The 15,165-nt window shown below is 41.1% G+C and overlaps 4 protein-coding genes across 5 annotated transcripts; 1 reads left to right on the top strand and 3 right to left on the bottom strand.

Annotated features, from left to right (window-relative positions):
* Positions 1-723: 723 nt before the first annotated feature.
* On the bottom strand, positions 724-2,161 carry LOC120293088 (RPM1-interacting protein 4-like). Of its 2 annotated transcripts, none has more exons than XM_039311825.1 (2): positions 1,228-2,161; positions 724-1,047 (listed from the first exon to the last, which is right to left on the bottom strand). In XM_039311825.1, exons 1-2 carry the CDS (start codon positions 1,489-1,491, stop codon positions 814-816), a joined length of 498 nt encoding a protein of 165 aa, XP_039167759.1. In that variant the 5' UTR covers positions 1,492-2,161; the 3' UTR covers positions 724-813. The 2 variants fall into 2 exon arrangements, with proteins under 2 accessions (XP_039167759.1, XP_039167760.1); XM_039311826.1 differs by having other exon boundaries at positions 724-1,041; positions 1,228-2,154.
* Positions 2,162-2,295: 134 nt separating this feature from the next.
* On the bottom strand, positions 2,296-4,651 carry LOC104445656. The gene is made up of 2 exons (XM_010059563.3): positions 3,614-4,651; positions 2,296-2,760 (listed from the first exon to the last, which is right to left on the bottom strand). Exons 1-2 carry the CDS (start codon positions 3,617-3,619, stop codon positions 2,389-2,391), a joined length of 378 nt encoding a protein of 125 aa, XP_010057865.2. The 5' UTR covers positions 3,620-4,651; the 3' UTR covers positions 2,296-2,388.
* A 348-nt stretch (positions 4,652-4,999) lies between these two features.
* On the bottom strand, positions 5,000-7,445 carry LOC104445657. Its single transcript, XM_010059566.3, is given in 5 exon segments — positions 5,000-5,388; positions 5,484-5,790; positions 5,889-6,131; positions 6,133-6,339; positions 6,578-7,445. Coding segments are annotated over 5 exon segments (1,311 nt in total). The 5' UTR covers positions 6,995-7,445; the 3' UTR covers positions 5,000-5,251.
* Positions 7,446-10,058: 2,613 nt separating this feature from the next.
* Positions 10,059-14,719, top strand: LOC104445658 (ubiquinol oxidase 4, chloroplastic/chromoplastic). Its single transcript, XM_010059567.3, has 9 exons — positions 10,059-10,302; positions 11,469-11,664; positions 11,916-12,009; positions 12,548-12,663; positions 12,798-12,906; positions 13,201-13,269; positions 13,719-13,790; positions 13,893-13,940; positions 14,309-14,719. The coding sequence occupies exons 4-9, from the start codon at positions 12,553-12,555 to the stop codon at positions 14,518-14,520; spliced, it is 621 nt and encodes a 206-aa protein (XP_010057869.2). The 5' UTR covers positions 10,059-10,302; positions 11,469-11,664; positions 11,916-12,009; positions 12,548-12,552; the 3' UTR covers positions 14,521-14,719.
* The last annotated feature ends 446 nt before the right edge of the window (positions 14,720-15,165 follow it).

The following is a 15,165-nucleotide window of genomic DNA, read 5'->3' as shown; positions in this document are numbered from 1 at the left end:
GCGGTTTTTTGCCGCCACAGGCATTTCGCGGAGGTTGGTGCGAGGAAACAAAATGAACTATCACTTTTCTATTTCCTTTCTATGTTACTTCTCTCTTTGCCGTGCCCTGACATAATCACAGTAAGTTGGCTCTCGTCTCCGGATTAGGACCGCCGCTCTAGTCCGATTACAACCAAGCTACTCATCAAAGCATGCGATTTTCAAGAAAAATCACTTTCTTTCGATACGGGCCCGAGTTCTGCCGGATTTGAATTGAACAAGAAGCCTCGTGCTGTCAAGGTGCAAAAATCATCGGCCTGTGAACTCAGACTATTCCTTATGGTTTGTATTCGACCGTTTTTCGCTGACTATCAATGGTCACGGTTCGCGCTTCATGCATCATAAGTCTTATCAAGGTCAATAAGTATCAAGCACGAACGAGCCGGTTGAGTAAAAGTACAACTGGGAAATTCATCCTCACATTCTTTAGACTGATATGACATGATTCTATTGTTTTCCTGCCGAAGGACATGAAAAGGAAGAATGCACCTAAGGTTCTGACCAGTGCAATTATATTCATCGGTCCTCTATGGTTTCCTTTCGTGCCAGCACTAAGATCGCAGCTTGTCAGCCTGGATAAGTCGGCGGAATCTCGTGAATAACTGTTTCCTGCTTGAAAACACACGGCAGTATGTCTGCAGAAGATTGAGCGGACCAATGTCATGAACTAGAATAGGGCAGATATTGATATCTCGAGGGTGTATTTGATCAAGTTCCAAGATAGTATGATAAACTTAGTCTTCTGAAACAAGTTTCGAATTGGTTGCATAAAGCTTATAATACTAATTCAAGATATGCTACCTTGAATAGGTAAGAGGGGACTCCCTCCTTCGTGGGGCTATCTGAGTAATTGGTCGGAATCGAGAGCACAGTTTGGAAGTTGGACGAGGCATTCTCTTTTTCTTCCTTTATGCTGTTGAACCTCTCGGTGTAGCCTTCTCCTGAATTTGGATCAGTCTCGTCCCAGTCACCGAACACTGGTACATGCGTTGCGCCGAGATGCTGCCACTTGAAAGAAAGATAACACTTAATAAGCATCATTTGGTCACTGAACAATATAGTTTCATGGAAGGCAAATGCAGAAAGGAGAAGAATTGAAGTGAGAGATCTATGTCATGTTATAATCAATCTTGGAAATGTTTTCTCCAAAAAGTGGGGCTGATGCAACACAAACGGGGCAGTACTTACAGAATTATCTGCTGGTCGACCTCTGTTCCTCTGTCCTGAGGGTCCTGAGCTTCTTTGCACTGATGGCGAGAAGCCTTTTTTTGCGCTGAAGCTCTTTCTCTTTAGTTCATTGGAAAAGCTCCTCCTGTGAGAACCGGCACTGCGAGCCCCATGTTGTTTCTGGGACGAACTTGATTTGGCTGAATTCAAACAGAAGAAACTACAAGTCCCTCCTGTCCTAGGTGAAAAGGCACCTGGATTCTCCTCAGGGTCGTTTGGAATCATCTTTTTGCTGGTTTTGTCTCGGCGTGCGCTCCCAGAACATGCTGCCCGTGGAATTCTAACATTGGCCAAGTTTCCATGTTTTGGAGCACGCAAGTGTTTCTGTGGCCAATTCAATTCTAAGGTTGATTGCAGGAAACTTGAGAGCACAAATTGAGAAACAAAGCATATGCATATGCAAGAAACAAATCTAACATATGCATCTATTTTAAGTGATCTTTTCTAGATATGGTGAAACCGCAAATCATGCAAGGACAAAACCAGGACATCACTTCACGAGAACGTGATGTTATCTGTGCAACATATAATTGATCCCTCAATTCATATCTGGGTCCTGGATGTTAAGGAAATAATGCTGTTCTGAAAACCAGTATCAGTTTTCTTCTGATGATGCACTGAATTTAGGAGGAGATGTCAATCAACGCACTTATAAGTGATGGAGCTTCTTCCTGTTTGCACCGAGACATTAACAAATCTCCATTTTTTTGCCCCTTTCGCCTATAGAAATGATGGTCTGGACCGTTCTTAAAAATAGAAGGCAATGTACAATCAAGTTGGAGAGTGATCAATAGAAGAACTCCAGCAAGGCAACGCAATTTACAGTTTAAAAGAATTGGCTTATTAGGAATTTCCTTGCGTAGATTGAAGTTAATCAGCCCTTTGAACTTTCCTCTTTCATATTCTTGATGATTTCACTGGAAGAATGTAGATTTCATCATCAAGACCTTTCACAGTGTTAACTATTAAACCGTGTTAGAGATCATAAACTTAGAACCTTGCATTCCCTACAGATTCAATTCCCTCCACGTTCTGATTTCTTTCTAAGGCAGACGCTTATCAATATGCCAAAAGAATACTTTGTTATTTGCTGTAGAGATAGCTTCTGAATCATGAAGTAACTTACAGGATGATCACATGGATTGGTTGCATCCCTTTCTCTTCGGTACCTCCTACCTCTTTGCATTGATGAAGACGAGCCAGTAGTGTAACCTGCTTTTGGTTGATCGGAAAGGCTTCTTCTATGAGCACTGGCGCGCTTACCTGGCTGCCTTGTCTTTTCGTGGATGAAATGGCTTGGACTGAATTGAAAATCTTTTCCATGTCACAGATGGGTCCAGGCATGAAGGCCTCTGGATTCTCCTCAGGGTCATTAGGATTTATCCTGACTCCGGCTTTCTCTTGGCGTGCATTATCAAAGTAGGCCGTGTATCGAACTTCGTCCTTGCCCCTGTCCCAGCTGCCGAATTTGGGGACGTGGGAGCGATGCTGAGGCTGAATTTATGGAGATGGTTATTCAATACAAGGAATGTGCACAATAACATTAGTCTAATAGAAGAACGCACTCTACAAATTATAATTGAATATTCTTTTCGAGCAGAAGTCACTGTGTGGTCGAGCTAGGAGTCAATCAAAATGTGAACAAGCTAGTGCAAGATTCATGAGCACAAGTTCATACATAAGTTAGTTTTAAGCTTACTGGTGTTGTCTAGGTGCAAAAACCTGGTGTTTCCTTGTCACTGCCAGGTAAAAAATGCACGCAAATCCTACCCACCTATCACAAATAAACCATTCTGCTGATGTCATATGTAAAAGTTTCGACCTTGAAAATGACCTCAAACACATAAGTTGGATTTGGAATGTTCTGTTGACGTTTGTATGAGGTTTCCCATGATAAATTACTGCACTTCATAATAGAAGTTACGACTGTTAAATGTCGTGTTATGTTCTTGGTTCAGTTAGGGAATTCAAGGACATGCTCCATATACTGGGGTTCCGACGGCTTTCAATTTGTTGTAAATTGGGATTGAAAAACTTTTCAGATGGGATCCAAATAGGCATATGCAAGTTCAATTGTGTTAATGTTCATGTCCTTGAACTGGCTCTAAATGACCACAATGTTATGATCATCTGGCTACTCAGTGAGCAATACAGGCAGAAGAAATCAGAATCAACATGGCAGATCTAATTCAGGGAAATAACAGACAGATGCAGAACGATAATGGTAAGAGGACCGTACACTTTGCATTGCTAGGACAGTTTTTGAATGAAAGAACAAAGAAACAGTCTAATATCTGATCTCAGAACACTGGAAAAAAAAGATGCCGATTGACTTGAGAGTACTTACAGACATGGTGGAAGTCGTCTGTGGTTCCTGACTTCCTCAGGGAAGGTACACTCTTTATGAGAATGGAATTTAGATGTTCTGGACTAGATTCAACTTTGTCTATATCAGACAATGAATTCTTTGATGTTTCCAATGTTTCTAGGAGCCAAACCTTTCCAGAAGCCCCACTGATGATGTCCTTGTCCCCAAATTGCATATTCCTTGTGACATCAGGTTAACCATAGTGCATTTCCATTTACATGCCTTCTTGTTCTTGTATAACCAGTAAAGACAGTAACAAGCCAAAATGGGCAAAAAAAAAAAAAAAAAAAATACTATTAAAGACAGCAAATGAAGGTTTTGTCTGTCTGTTTCTGTCGAATTCTCAATAGATAGCTGGAGTCTTAATCGAAGAAGAGGAAATAGTAAAGAAAAATGCTTCATGACTTATTGGACAGTAACTACTATTTGTAGTCTGAATGCTGATTTTTGTTTGCTCCATATTCTCTTTTCTACAGTTCTTTTATCTTCCATGGTGTGGCGAATGGTACTGGTTGGTCTAACAATCTTCGAATCAATTTGTGCAGTCCCGATGTGATGCAAAGCATTTGGTCCATTTGTTTATGGAGGCCTTCCCAGGTGACTCCATTAGTAAATAATGTGGCATTAGCAATGTGTCCCCTCTTTGTCTGCTTTGCCTTTGTTTTTGTCATGTCCGAGAGACTTTTCGTGAATGTTCTTTAAGCAACTGATGTTATCTAAGCTCCATGACGATTCAAGCAGCTAGAATGATGCTTTTCATGAATCTGATTCTTCAGGTACAACCAACACATAATTATTTAGATCCAATGAGCATGGTTAGAAGATACTTGTATTCCTTTTCTGTTATTCCATTTGGCAGCGCCAAATACCACAGGTATTTCAAGAGCAAAGCAAGTTCTGTGACCCAAAATACACCCGTGAATGATGCTAAAGCCGGAACATAGTCATGTCTGTTTCAATTTGTTCATCGGATGACATGTGGGATGTTCAGTGCTTTGATCACTGTCATTCGGTTCTCATGACTGCAGATTATCAGTAACTTTCACTTCAAATTGAAGTCTCAGAGCTACCCTGTGACTCATTTTCTTTAGCTATACACACAGGTCCTGTGCTAAAGAGGAAGTTCACATGAAGTTCAAGGAAAGTGTTAATCCACCATGAGTCTTGTGACCTTGGAGAGTGGTCCTACTTATGTTGGCCCTACCCATGAATCTGATCACAATGGAAGTCAACGCAGACAGATCATCAATCTACATACAGGTGGACTTTCTTCATACAGATTGATGAAATCTCTTCCTGAGCCAACTCTTGAACCCGAGAACAACCGGAGTCGGCTAGTGAGTCTAATAATGCGCTATACATATCAAAATAAGTTATATATGGAAAGAGAAGTAACTTTACGCAGAATGGCATTATGCCTTTTTCTTCAAATTGCATTACCCAACGAGTGTTGTGGTGCGAAAGAGAATTGACTTTACCTTCTACAGAAACAGTGCATTCATAAGAACTCTCATGACCCTGTACAGTGTACACTACACATCCCAGACCTGACCGAAATACAGAACGTGGATTGAGTGCGACTGTAACATTCTCCGACTCCTTTGTTTTCCGGCGAGATTACGAAATTCCGATCGTCTTGTTCAGCAGCCATAGGAAAAGAGCGAATTCAATCCCGAATATGGTGTGAAGATAAGTCCTGTCCAGCATAAAGCCATAAACTGTAATTCCTGCTTTGTTGTGCTCTAGGTATGTCACTGCAAATAATGTCACTCAACTTCATTATGGCTATTCTTATGAATTAGACTAGGAGTAAAGAAAAAAAAATCTCTTCCATAGTTTTCCTTCTCACCTAAAGCTTGCCTCTTGTGGAACGAGATGGTGTGTGCGTAAATTGGCATTATTTTGGCATTGTTGAGATCATCGTCACCGTCTCCTTCTTCTTCTTCTTCGGACTCCCACTCTGCATCTGCGGGGAAAACATGGGTGGAAGCGACCTCAATTCTGGGCGTCTCACCATCGTTATCGTCAAATGAGTTAATCGTAGCACAGATGTGCCACTTCGCTGCAAGTCCGGTGATGGACTGGGCTTTGTGCGAGACCTTCGTCGCGCTTCGCAGGCATATGAAGAGGCCCGTGAGCAGGCTGACGGAACATAGCTGTGACACAGAAAATAACAATGTTGTGCTGTCAACAGACTGGTACTTAGTCCCAAATCAAAGACAAAATCGGCGTTTTGGTGAGAAAGAGAGATTACTGAAAGCTCCCCGGCTTTGAAGATATTGGCATTAGCGCCGGAACGGGTGAGCAAGAGCACGAAAGTGAACTGGCTCGCCGTGACCAATATGAGACACAAGAGAAGGAATGATCGGAAGCGGTGGCTTATGATCCTGAGAGTCCTCCTGAACCGGAGATGCTCCTTCAAGATCGACACCACCTCAGTTTCCTTCTCGAAGACATGCGCAAAGTCCTCCAGTCTGAGGATGTGCAGGTAGCAAATCAGGCCGGTAGAGGACGCACACGAGGATGAACATCGAGGTCCGGTAGAGCCACGAAAGCAGCTCCAACGCACAGAGGATCGTGTCGCTCACGTAGAGATTCCCATAGTAAGGAATGTTGGTGGATCCGTCGATGAACCACCAGAGCTTGTATGCCGTCTCGACAGCAAAACACGGGAGAACGAACCAAGTCCACAGCTTGACTGATCTCTGCAAACATCAAGAATGCTCAACTATATCCAAATTGCGCCTCTTATTAGCATCATTGAAGCTTGTTCAGTCATTAATTCAGAGTTTACATTAGCTTACTGCAATTCCTAGATCAGCAATATGAATGCATGCAACAGAACACTTAAAAATTCTCTGACTTTGATGATGAATTGCCAATCAATTAAAACTGCTGGATCATCAAGAACAGAACGGCAATCAAAGTCGAAACCGAACGTACCTGAAGCTGCTGCGAGTATCCGCGACGAACATTATCGCTCGAGTCGCACAACTTATCTAGAAACAAGAACTTCCTGATCCCGTACTTACGGGACCACCGCGACAGGCAGACGAAAGATATCGCGGCGAACACGGAGAGCGATATCTGCACCGGTATGTGGTAAGGCCGCTGGAGGTTGGCGTCGCAGCTCGAGCACTGGAGCAAGAAATGCGAGGCCAACGGGACGGCGACGGCGAAGAGGAAGAAGACGGACCAGGACAGCCCGGTCAGCCACAGGCTGGACTGGTCGACGCACACCCACTTGAAGCAGGACGTGAAGCTGTTCAGCTCGACGGGCTCGGACGGCAGCACCGGCGACGACAGGTAGCTGGAGATGGGCTTCCTCCGCAGCACGAACGCTCTTGCTTCATCTTCCATGGTGGGGAAGACTTCATGAGAGTGGTGGAATGGAGGGTTCTTGGCCTATGGTCGATCCGAGGATGTCCGTGATGCTGAGACGACGATGGACTGAAATCATTTAGAGCCGGATCAGAGGAGGAGGGTGGCGGGGGTGGTGATCCATGTGAAGCAGGTAAAAGCTAGAGCTGAAGAGGCGATCCAAGCCTGTGATTGCCACTTGTCGTTTGCTCATACATAAAGCGATCTCTCTCTCTTTCTCTTCCGTGAAGTCTGCATTTGTTTATTGGGTTTTTGCTTTCATATTCGAAAGCTACGGGGTTAAACGGACGGTGGGTGAGTTGCTGGAGTCGCTGTCGGAAGGGGAGCTGAGGCAACATCGAAGATAGCTGTTGCCATTGCAGACTTTATTGCTCGTCATTTGAATGAGATGTCTTCCAGCGTCTGAAAGGAGTTTTTTAACGTCCCCCTCACGACAAGGCACGGCTCCAGCGTAGAATTGAAAATTTGAGAATTGCACTGGTTCTTGATTCTAGATTTTCTTTTAGATATATAAGGTAGATTCCAGTTTCAAAAATTGGGAAACTCGTTTTGATATATAGATTTCAAGTTCTAGCGAAATAAGATTTTTGTGCTTTTTTTCTATGTTTTCGTACAATCTTATAACATTTTACGGCATTTAATGATGTGTGTAATTTGAAACTATTTTGAGTTTTCATTTGCGAGGATATTTATAACTGATAATTACTTTGTTAATATTTCATAATTTTTGGTATATGTAAATATGACTTATGATCAATGATTCATAAATAAGTATGATAATTTATTGCAATCATTTAATTAACACTACATATAGAACTTGGTAAACCATGAAACCAACTCTTAAACATGTAACATGATAAATTATAGATTAAATAATTAGGGAACTTGTTTTGATGGATAGCCCTAGAACTTGTATGGAACCTAAATGGAATTTGTATCTCTAATATAAATTCTATATGCCTTATCATATGATAACAATATTTTCTTGTTGCATCGATGCAAGTCACATCAATCTTGAAGATGTGATTGGAATATAGATCGTATAACATTTGAAATGATGCCTTAATTTTGATATTTTGCAGAGAAACTCTTTAAAGAAATCCACCTCAATGGTCCACATGAGCTATCAAAAGTTATAACTTTGATCAGTTCGAGGTAAGGGAAATCTCAACGCGAAAAGTTGCGAAATGACTGCCACAAATGGTGACCACTCGATGGCGATGGAGTAGGCATGAAGGAGGAACATGGTAGGTCCTTGATTCACGCCGGTCCGAGCATGTGTGCGTTTTCGCCGTAATGAAAAATTATTAGGACAAGTGTAATTTGATGTCTGACAAATTATGACGAAAAAGTTGAAAATAGTCGGGCTAATTCGCCCACTAAACTGCTTCCCTGGCGGTCAACTCGAGGCGTGACACTTGTCCAAACGATGGTGAAGTAAAATAGAAGGCCCGACGATCAAGGTTTTGTGTCCACAGATTCCGCCGCAGGTGGCAGTGGACGACGAGTTTTCTATTAAGAGCTTTTGTCTTGTTCGATTTGATGAAGCGTGTTCATGTTGTAGAGCTTAGGTCTTTTCTCAATCTCGTCGTTCTATAGCTGCAGGTAAGCTTCTGGACTCTGAGTTGGAACCCACCTCGTATCGACTAGACATTGAAACACACGTATGAATTATATTAGGAAATTTTTTATTTTGGATAATTAATGTGTTTTGTTTTACGGTAATTAATATATCTCAATTATAATTAACTTATAACTCATTAATTGAAAGGGAGTCTAATTTTTTGATCGGTCCTATGTATTTCTACTTTCACTTTCACTTTCAAACTTTTGCTACGACTCATTATAAGGCATAAGAGTTAAAATTCACATATGAAATTAAATCGTTCTCAAAGGTGGTGATTCGAACCTTTTATCTTCCTTGGTCACTTGGACAAATCTTAGTGGTTGAAAGTGAATCTAATTTGATATATTGAAAGATTTATATTTGGATTATCTCTTGGCAATTTCCTATATGAATGTATCAAACTTTTATCATGTGTTCTCAACAAATGGTATCAAAGTCGATTGTCAATTGATGGTTCACTTCTAATACATATTGACGTTTTGGTGAAGATGTTAAGGAATGTATCTCATGATCAAAGTGGTTTTTGGGCAACTTTTGTGATTCGGTTTGGTGAAGGAGACTTGAGTGAAGGTGAGCATTGTCATGTAGTAATGCAATCAATCATAGTCTTTAGGGTTTGGTCTTGACAAAGAGACTAGGGATAAAAGTGCTGTTGTCGTTCCTGCAATCCTCAAAAGGAATAAAGTTGAGATGTGTTGATGTAAAATAATACTTGAATTAAATGGAGTAGATGCAACATTAACGTCAAGTCAAATGTGAGGGGAAATTGTTGAGATGTACAAGTGAGTTGTCTTAGAAAAAAATGCAACACTGGAGAATCAATATAGCACGGATTAATTAATACTACTGGTTAGCTCTAACTTTGGCTTCACAACCAGATGTGAATTTCACTCCTTGGGTTTGTTCGGCTGGAGTCTAACCCTTGCAATAACAAATCATGTTTGCAAATAGCCATTTTTGCCCTTTTTGCAATAAAATTACATCTTAATTTTTTACGTCAATGTTATATCAACAATTTCCGGCGTTGGTCAGTTGGACTACCTTGGTAAATTATCTATAAATTTATGACTGAATTAATCAAATTAAAGGTTTGTAATTCAATTGACATAGTTATAATAAGCTTAGTATTTTCTCAAGAATTTCTTCCTCGTCCCACATGAGGGCTCTCGCCTAATCGAGCTGGAGACCTAGGCATGGGCCCGACACCCAATGGGTCGTGCCGAGCGCACCCACATTTCCGCCTGGCCCATCGCCACCGGGCCGGTGCGTGCCCGGCTCGGTGGTCAAGCCTGGACCACGGGTTATTAACAACTTCGTGTAGCCTTCTTTCATGGTACGCGAAAGAAGAAAAGTACAAAACAAGCATCCAAAATCGCCGCCTTCTTCTCGAAATATCAAACGGTGGGCAGGCCACGACACGTAGGGAATATGAGCCTAAACAACGACGACAAGTCCCGTTCCGCTTTTTCGTTCGTGCTTCGTTCGGACCAATCGCCGACTCGCAGAGCTGAGAGAGGGACTCATGGCATCGGCTCTCTCCTCGTCGGTGTTCGCCGCGCCGGCGTCGTCGCTGAGGACGCGGGCCCGCCGGAATCCCCCGCCGCTCGGCGCGCGGGCTCCTTCGAATTTCAATCCTCTCCCGGCGCGCGCTGGTTCCGAGGTAATCCGCTCTCATCTCCGTTGATCGCCCTTCGGGGAGGAGGATCAGCTTCGTGCGGCCTTTGTGTTGTCCTCCTGCTGCGATTGTTTTTGCTCCTTCTGTATGTTCCTCGTTCGTGATGAGAAGAGGATGGGAGCGATTCATGTGGGTTTTCGTCGTTTTCTTTCTTTTCTTTTTTGCGTTTTTATGTTTGTGGTGGGGCTTCTTTGAAATCACCTCAAAGATTGATCTGAGTCTGAATGTCCTTCTTTGGCTGTTGGTTTTGACTATGCGCCTGGAATGTGGAATGGCTATGAGGGAATTCCTGCTTTTTTCTTGTTTGGGTTCTGATCTTTAGGCATTGAAGATGGTTTCTTGACAGCTTGAACGCTTGTGGGGGTAATCAAGCATTTTGACACCTTCGTGTGTGAAATTGCCCATATGATCTCTCATCCGAATTAGCGAAGGGTTTTGCCAATTTGTGGCCGTGTAATTCTGTGCGGCTTATACAATTGAATTTGTTATCACAATAGCAGTGTGTTGCAAAAACTTTATACTGGTGAATCTGACCATGCAAGATAATTGAGTGGTCTTTTCTCTTAGCTTTTGATTTCCAATTTTTTGGAAGCATGTGGATTGGACGATCCAGTAGACTATGTTAACAGTGCTGAGGATCTAATTTAAGCCGAAGAAGTGCTAAATATTCTCTAAGTAGCTCCTCTGTACTGAGGCATCGAATACCACAGAGTAATGATACTAGGCATTGTTTTCTACATGTATGGTGTCCAGTGACAGAGGAAATAACCACGTTTGTCAATTTGCACGGTGGATGCTAGGCCAAGCATACCGAAAAAGAAATGTTCATCATGGCAAGGAAAAGCATGCATTAGCACATGACAATGTTGCATTGCCAAATGCTAAAGCATACAGACATATATCATCATGATCGTTATTGTGGACGCCAAACCGATTATGTATAAAGTGGCCTAGCATTTTGTTGGTACACGACGAGGTTGCTCCACTGAACGCCTGGTGGAGCTTGTGGCAAAAAATCAATCATCATGGCATGCCAAATGCGCCTACACTATCACCTGTATTTACAGTTATTAGGGTTAGTTTTAGATAGATGATTGATTCTTTTTCTTCATCTGAGAGATTTCTTATATATTTTTCTCATGATTCCCTAGAAAATGCTGTACTGTAAGATCGGCGCTTTTGCAAGACAATGAGGAAAAAGTAGTTGTTGAGGAGTCATTTGAATCAAAGAGCATCTTTGATAAGGAGAGGAGTAGAAGCAGTGATGGAGCATCTGAGGGTTCTTCCACCAGTGACCTAGAAAGATGGACTATTAAGGTCGAGCAATCTGTCAACATCTTTCTCACAGTAAGGGCCCCATCCTCCTCTGTAGACGAGGGAGCAAATTGATATGATGCACTATCGATCAGAAATAGTTAGCTTTGGTGGTAAACAAAAAGGTTTCCATTGTTAGAAGGAGAAGATATAAATGGAATTTTCGGTCTTGTAGTTATATCAACTGGCATCATGCCTTAATTAGTACTTTAGGGATTGAAGGCATTGTGATTTTTCATTTCACGGATGTTATACTAATATTTGTAGCTCATAACCTTTTCCAGGACTCGGTGATTAAGATTCTGGATGCTCTGTACAGTGAACGGCACTATGCAAGGTTCTTTGTACTGGAAACCATTGCAAGAGTTCCTTATTTTGGTGAGTCGTCAAGCTTATAAAAAGAAGATCATGGCTTTTCATTCCATCATATGCTGTATGCTCATGAGGGTTCAAGTCCCTCTATCCCCAAAAAAGTAATTACTAGTTGATCGTTAACAGAGCCAAACCCATTTTTTTTATCACAAAAATGTTGCGGAGATGGGATTTGAAGCTGTGACCTCAAGGTTATGAGCCTTGCGAGCTACCAAGCTGCTCTACCCGGTGATGAAGTATATTTCTGAAAAGTCAAAAACTAAATGATAAATGTTTTGTGAAATTTTCTAAGATGTTAATGGGTAAAAAGATTGGAGTTGGTTGAATGTATTTATGGAAACAATATTATCTCTGGTGCCATGTTGCATAGTGGTTGAGGCAAGCACAAAGTTATCAGAATAGGGACTGGAGTAATCATGCTTTTCATGTTAAAGGAAATAAACTCATATGGCAATTTCAAATGACAATGTTAAGAAGTGCAAAGTTTTCTTGTGTATGTTCCATGGGAATAATGATTAATGTCATTTTTTTATTCTTTTTGCAGCCTTTATGTCAATTCTACATATGTATGAGAGTTTTGGTTGGTGGAGGAGGGCTGACTATTTGAAAGTCCATTTTGCTGAAAGCTGGAATGAGATGCACCATTTGCTTATCATGGAAGTAATGTCTTTTTATATGCTTTTTGAATGTATATATTTAGATATCCACTTTCTGACAAGAGTTCTGCTAAGTGAACTATATTTTTTTTTGTAAGTTGGTTCAGTTTGTTGATAAGGTAGAGGATTTTATTACAGGAATTAGGGGGGAATGCTTGGTGGTTCGACCGCTTTCTTGCCCAACACATTGCCATCTTTTACTACTTGATGACAGTCTTCATGTATGCTTTAAGCCCAAGAATGGCATGTAAGTTTGCAAATGTCTTCTATAGAACTGTCATGCCTTAGTTTCTGCAGATTAATGATTGCTCAAAGCTGTTGGCCGCTGGATCATTACTTATTTAGGTTAAGCTTTGTCATCATATTCATGGAGCTCGCAAGTAACTGCTTCTCTAAGCATATCTTTTGTCCAGACAAAGTCTTCTCCTGGAACTGGCAGATTTTAATTGGGAGGAGGGGGGAGTTGGGGGTTGTTTATGTTGCACGTTATCATTTTTCAACAGGTTATAATAATTATGTATTTGGAATTTCTATTCTCCAGATCACTTTTCAGAATGCGTAGAGAGCCATGCGTTTTCAACTTATGACAAATTTCTCAAGGCCCAGGGAGGTGAGATCAGAAGCTCTTGCAATTTGTTCTTTTATTCAATTCTGATGCAGTTATACATGGATGCACACAGGGTGGATTTACCTATCTTATAGAAGTCATGTGACTGAGGGTTCCTCATTGGAATTCAAAAAAGGAAGAAAGGAAGAGGGACGTTTTTATGTGGTTGTTTGAGACTGCATGTGATGGGTTAGCAATAAGAGTGTTGCATGATAAAATTTAAATTGCTGAAAATTCGCTCCGATGGCATGACAGGGAACTGCATTATCTCATTCTTGCCTGACATCAGCTTGGAGGTTTCCTGCAATCTTTAGATCATTTTATGTCGGTCTTGTGGGTGACACCAATCATGTTTTTGCATGAAAAGCCATCCTTAAGAGTAAATTTTAGCCAATATATGCACAATAGATCTGGTTTTGCCTACAGTATTTTGACCGGCAGTTCCATTGCAGAGGAATTGAAAAAGTTGCCTGCACCTGAGGTCGCCATTAAATACTACACTGGGGATGACTTGTACCTCTTTGGTAAGTTCGTTTCACATTTGTTGTTTTTTTCCTGTATGGCCAATTTTCTTTGTTTCGTAATTTGTCATGATAACTATTAACATCTTTCATCAATTTGTTCAGATGAATTTCAAACTTCCAGACCACCTGAGTCTCGAAGGCCAAAAATAGGTAAGTGATAGCTGGCTGCATGTCTGAGCCTGAAATTTTGCCTATGTAGCTCCTATGAGGAACATATTTGCTCATAATAAGTCGATACAAAGTGTCACATTATATGTAGTTATAAGAATGTTGAAGAGCTTGTCTGGTGCACTGTAGGCCGTAGCTTGTTTTTCACATGAATAGTGTTCATGGGGTTAGCAATACTGTCTATGATGGTGTGTCTGTTATAACTAGTAATAGTCAGAGGCTACAGGAGCTTGCTTGTGTTTTGGTTGTCTTAACTATTTTTTGCTTTAAATCTTTCTAAAGAGCATTGAGGATCAATTATGATGTATCAGCTAAACTTGGTTTTTTCCTGTATTATTACTCTTTCTCAGAGAACTTGTACGATGTTTTCCTTAACATAAGAGATGATGAAGCTGAACACTGTAAGACGATGAAGGCATGTCAGACGCATGGGACGCTTCAGTCACCTCATTCAAACCCAGAGTATGCTTTTGAAGATGACTTGGGTTGCATACTTCCTGAGGCAGATTGTGAGGGTATTGTTGATTGTATAAAGAAGTCTGTCACTTCTTCACAAAACTAAGGCTAAAAAGGGGAGCGACAATCTACAATTTTAAGGTTTTGTATAGTTATTGTATAAAGAGATGATATAGTGAAATCGTTACAGATGTCATAGTTAAGAATAATGAATGTCTTTGCAACCCTTTTCCATTATTTTGCACTGTATCTTTGTGAAATTCTGGGTCTTCATTTTTGTCAAAGATACGGTTAGTGCTCCCGGATTCTTGTAAGCCCGCATGCATTACTCTTCAAACTCTTTCCATTCTCCTCGAGTAATCCAGTAATCCAATTCTAGGTTGAACTGATTGAAGGGTGAAAAGGTTTCTTGGTGATTTTCGATTGTCTCGCACTCTTTGATGATGCAATCAATCCTTCCCTTCGGATGCACTGTCAAAAGCATTGAGTTTCTGTATCTGATAATTTTGAATGCGAATGACAAGGTAAGAGAGAATGTGTTCGAGGAGCAATTGGTGAAGTTTTGAAGAACTTTATATTTGGAATTTCTTTCCCTTCACTTATCTGGGATTTATTTTCATGTTAGCACAAGTTCTTCCAACGGGAGATGTAGAATTGTATTAGGCTCTAGATTCATTTCACCTCCCACGGTTTTCACGTTTTTGTTCTAAGGTTGGATATACTCTGTTGAATTGAACAGGTCAAGATATGG

This window comes from Eucalyptus grandis, chromosome 5 (assembly GCF_016545825.1).
Source record: "Eucalyptus grandis isolate ANBG69807.140 chromosome 5, ASM1654582v1, whole genome shotgun sequence".
Classification (NCBI taxonomy): domain Eukaryota; kingdom Viridiplantae; phylum Streptophyta; class Magnoliopsida; order Myrtales; family Myrtaceae; genus Eucalyptus; species Eucalyptus grandis.
This window is presented reverse-complemented; position numbering and strand designations above follow the sequence as displayed.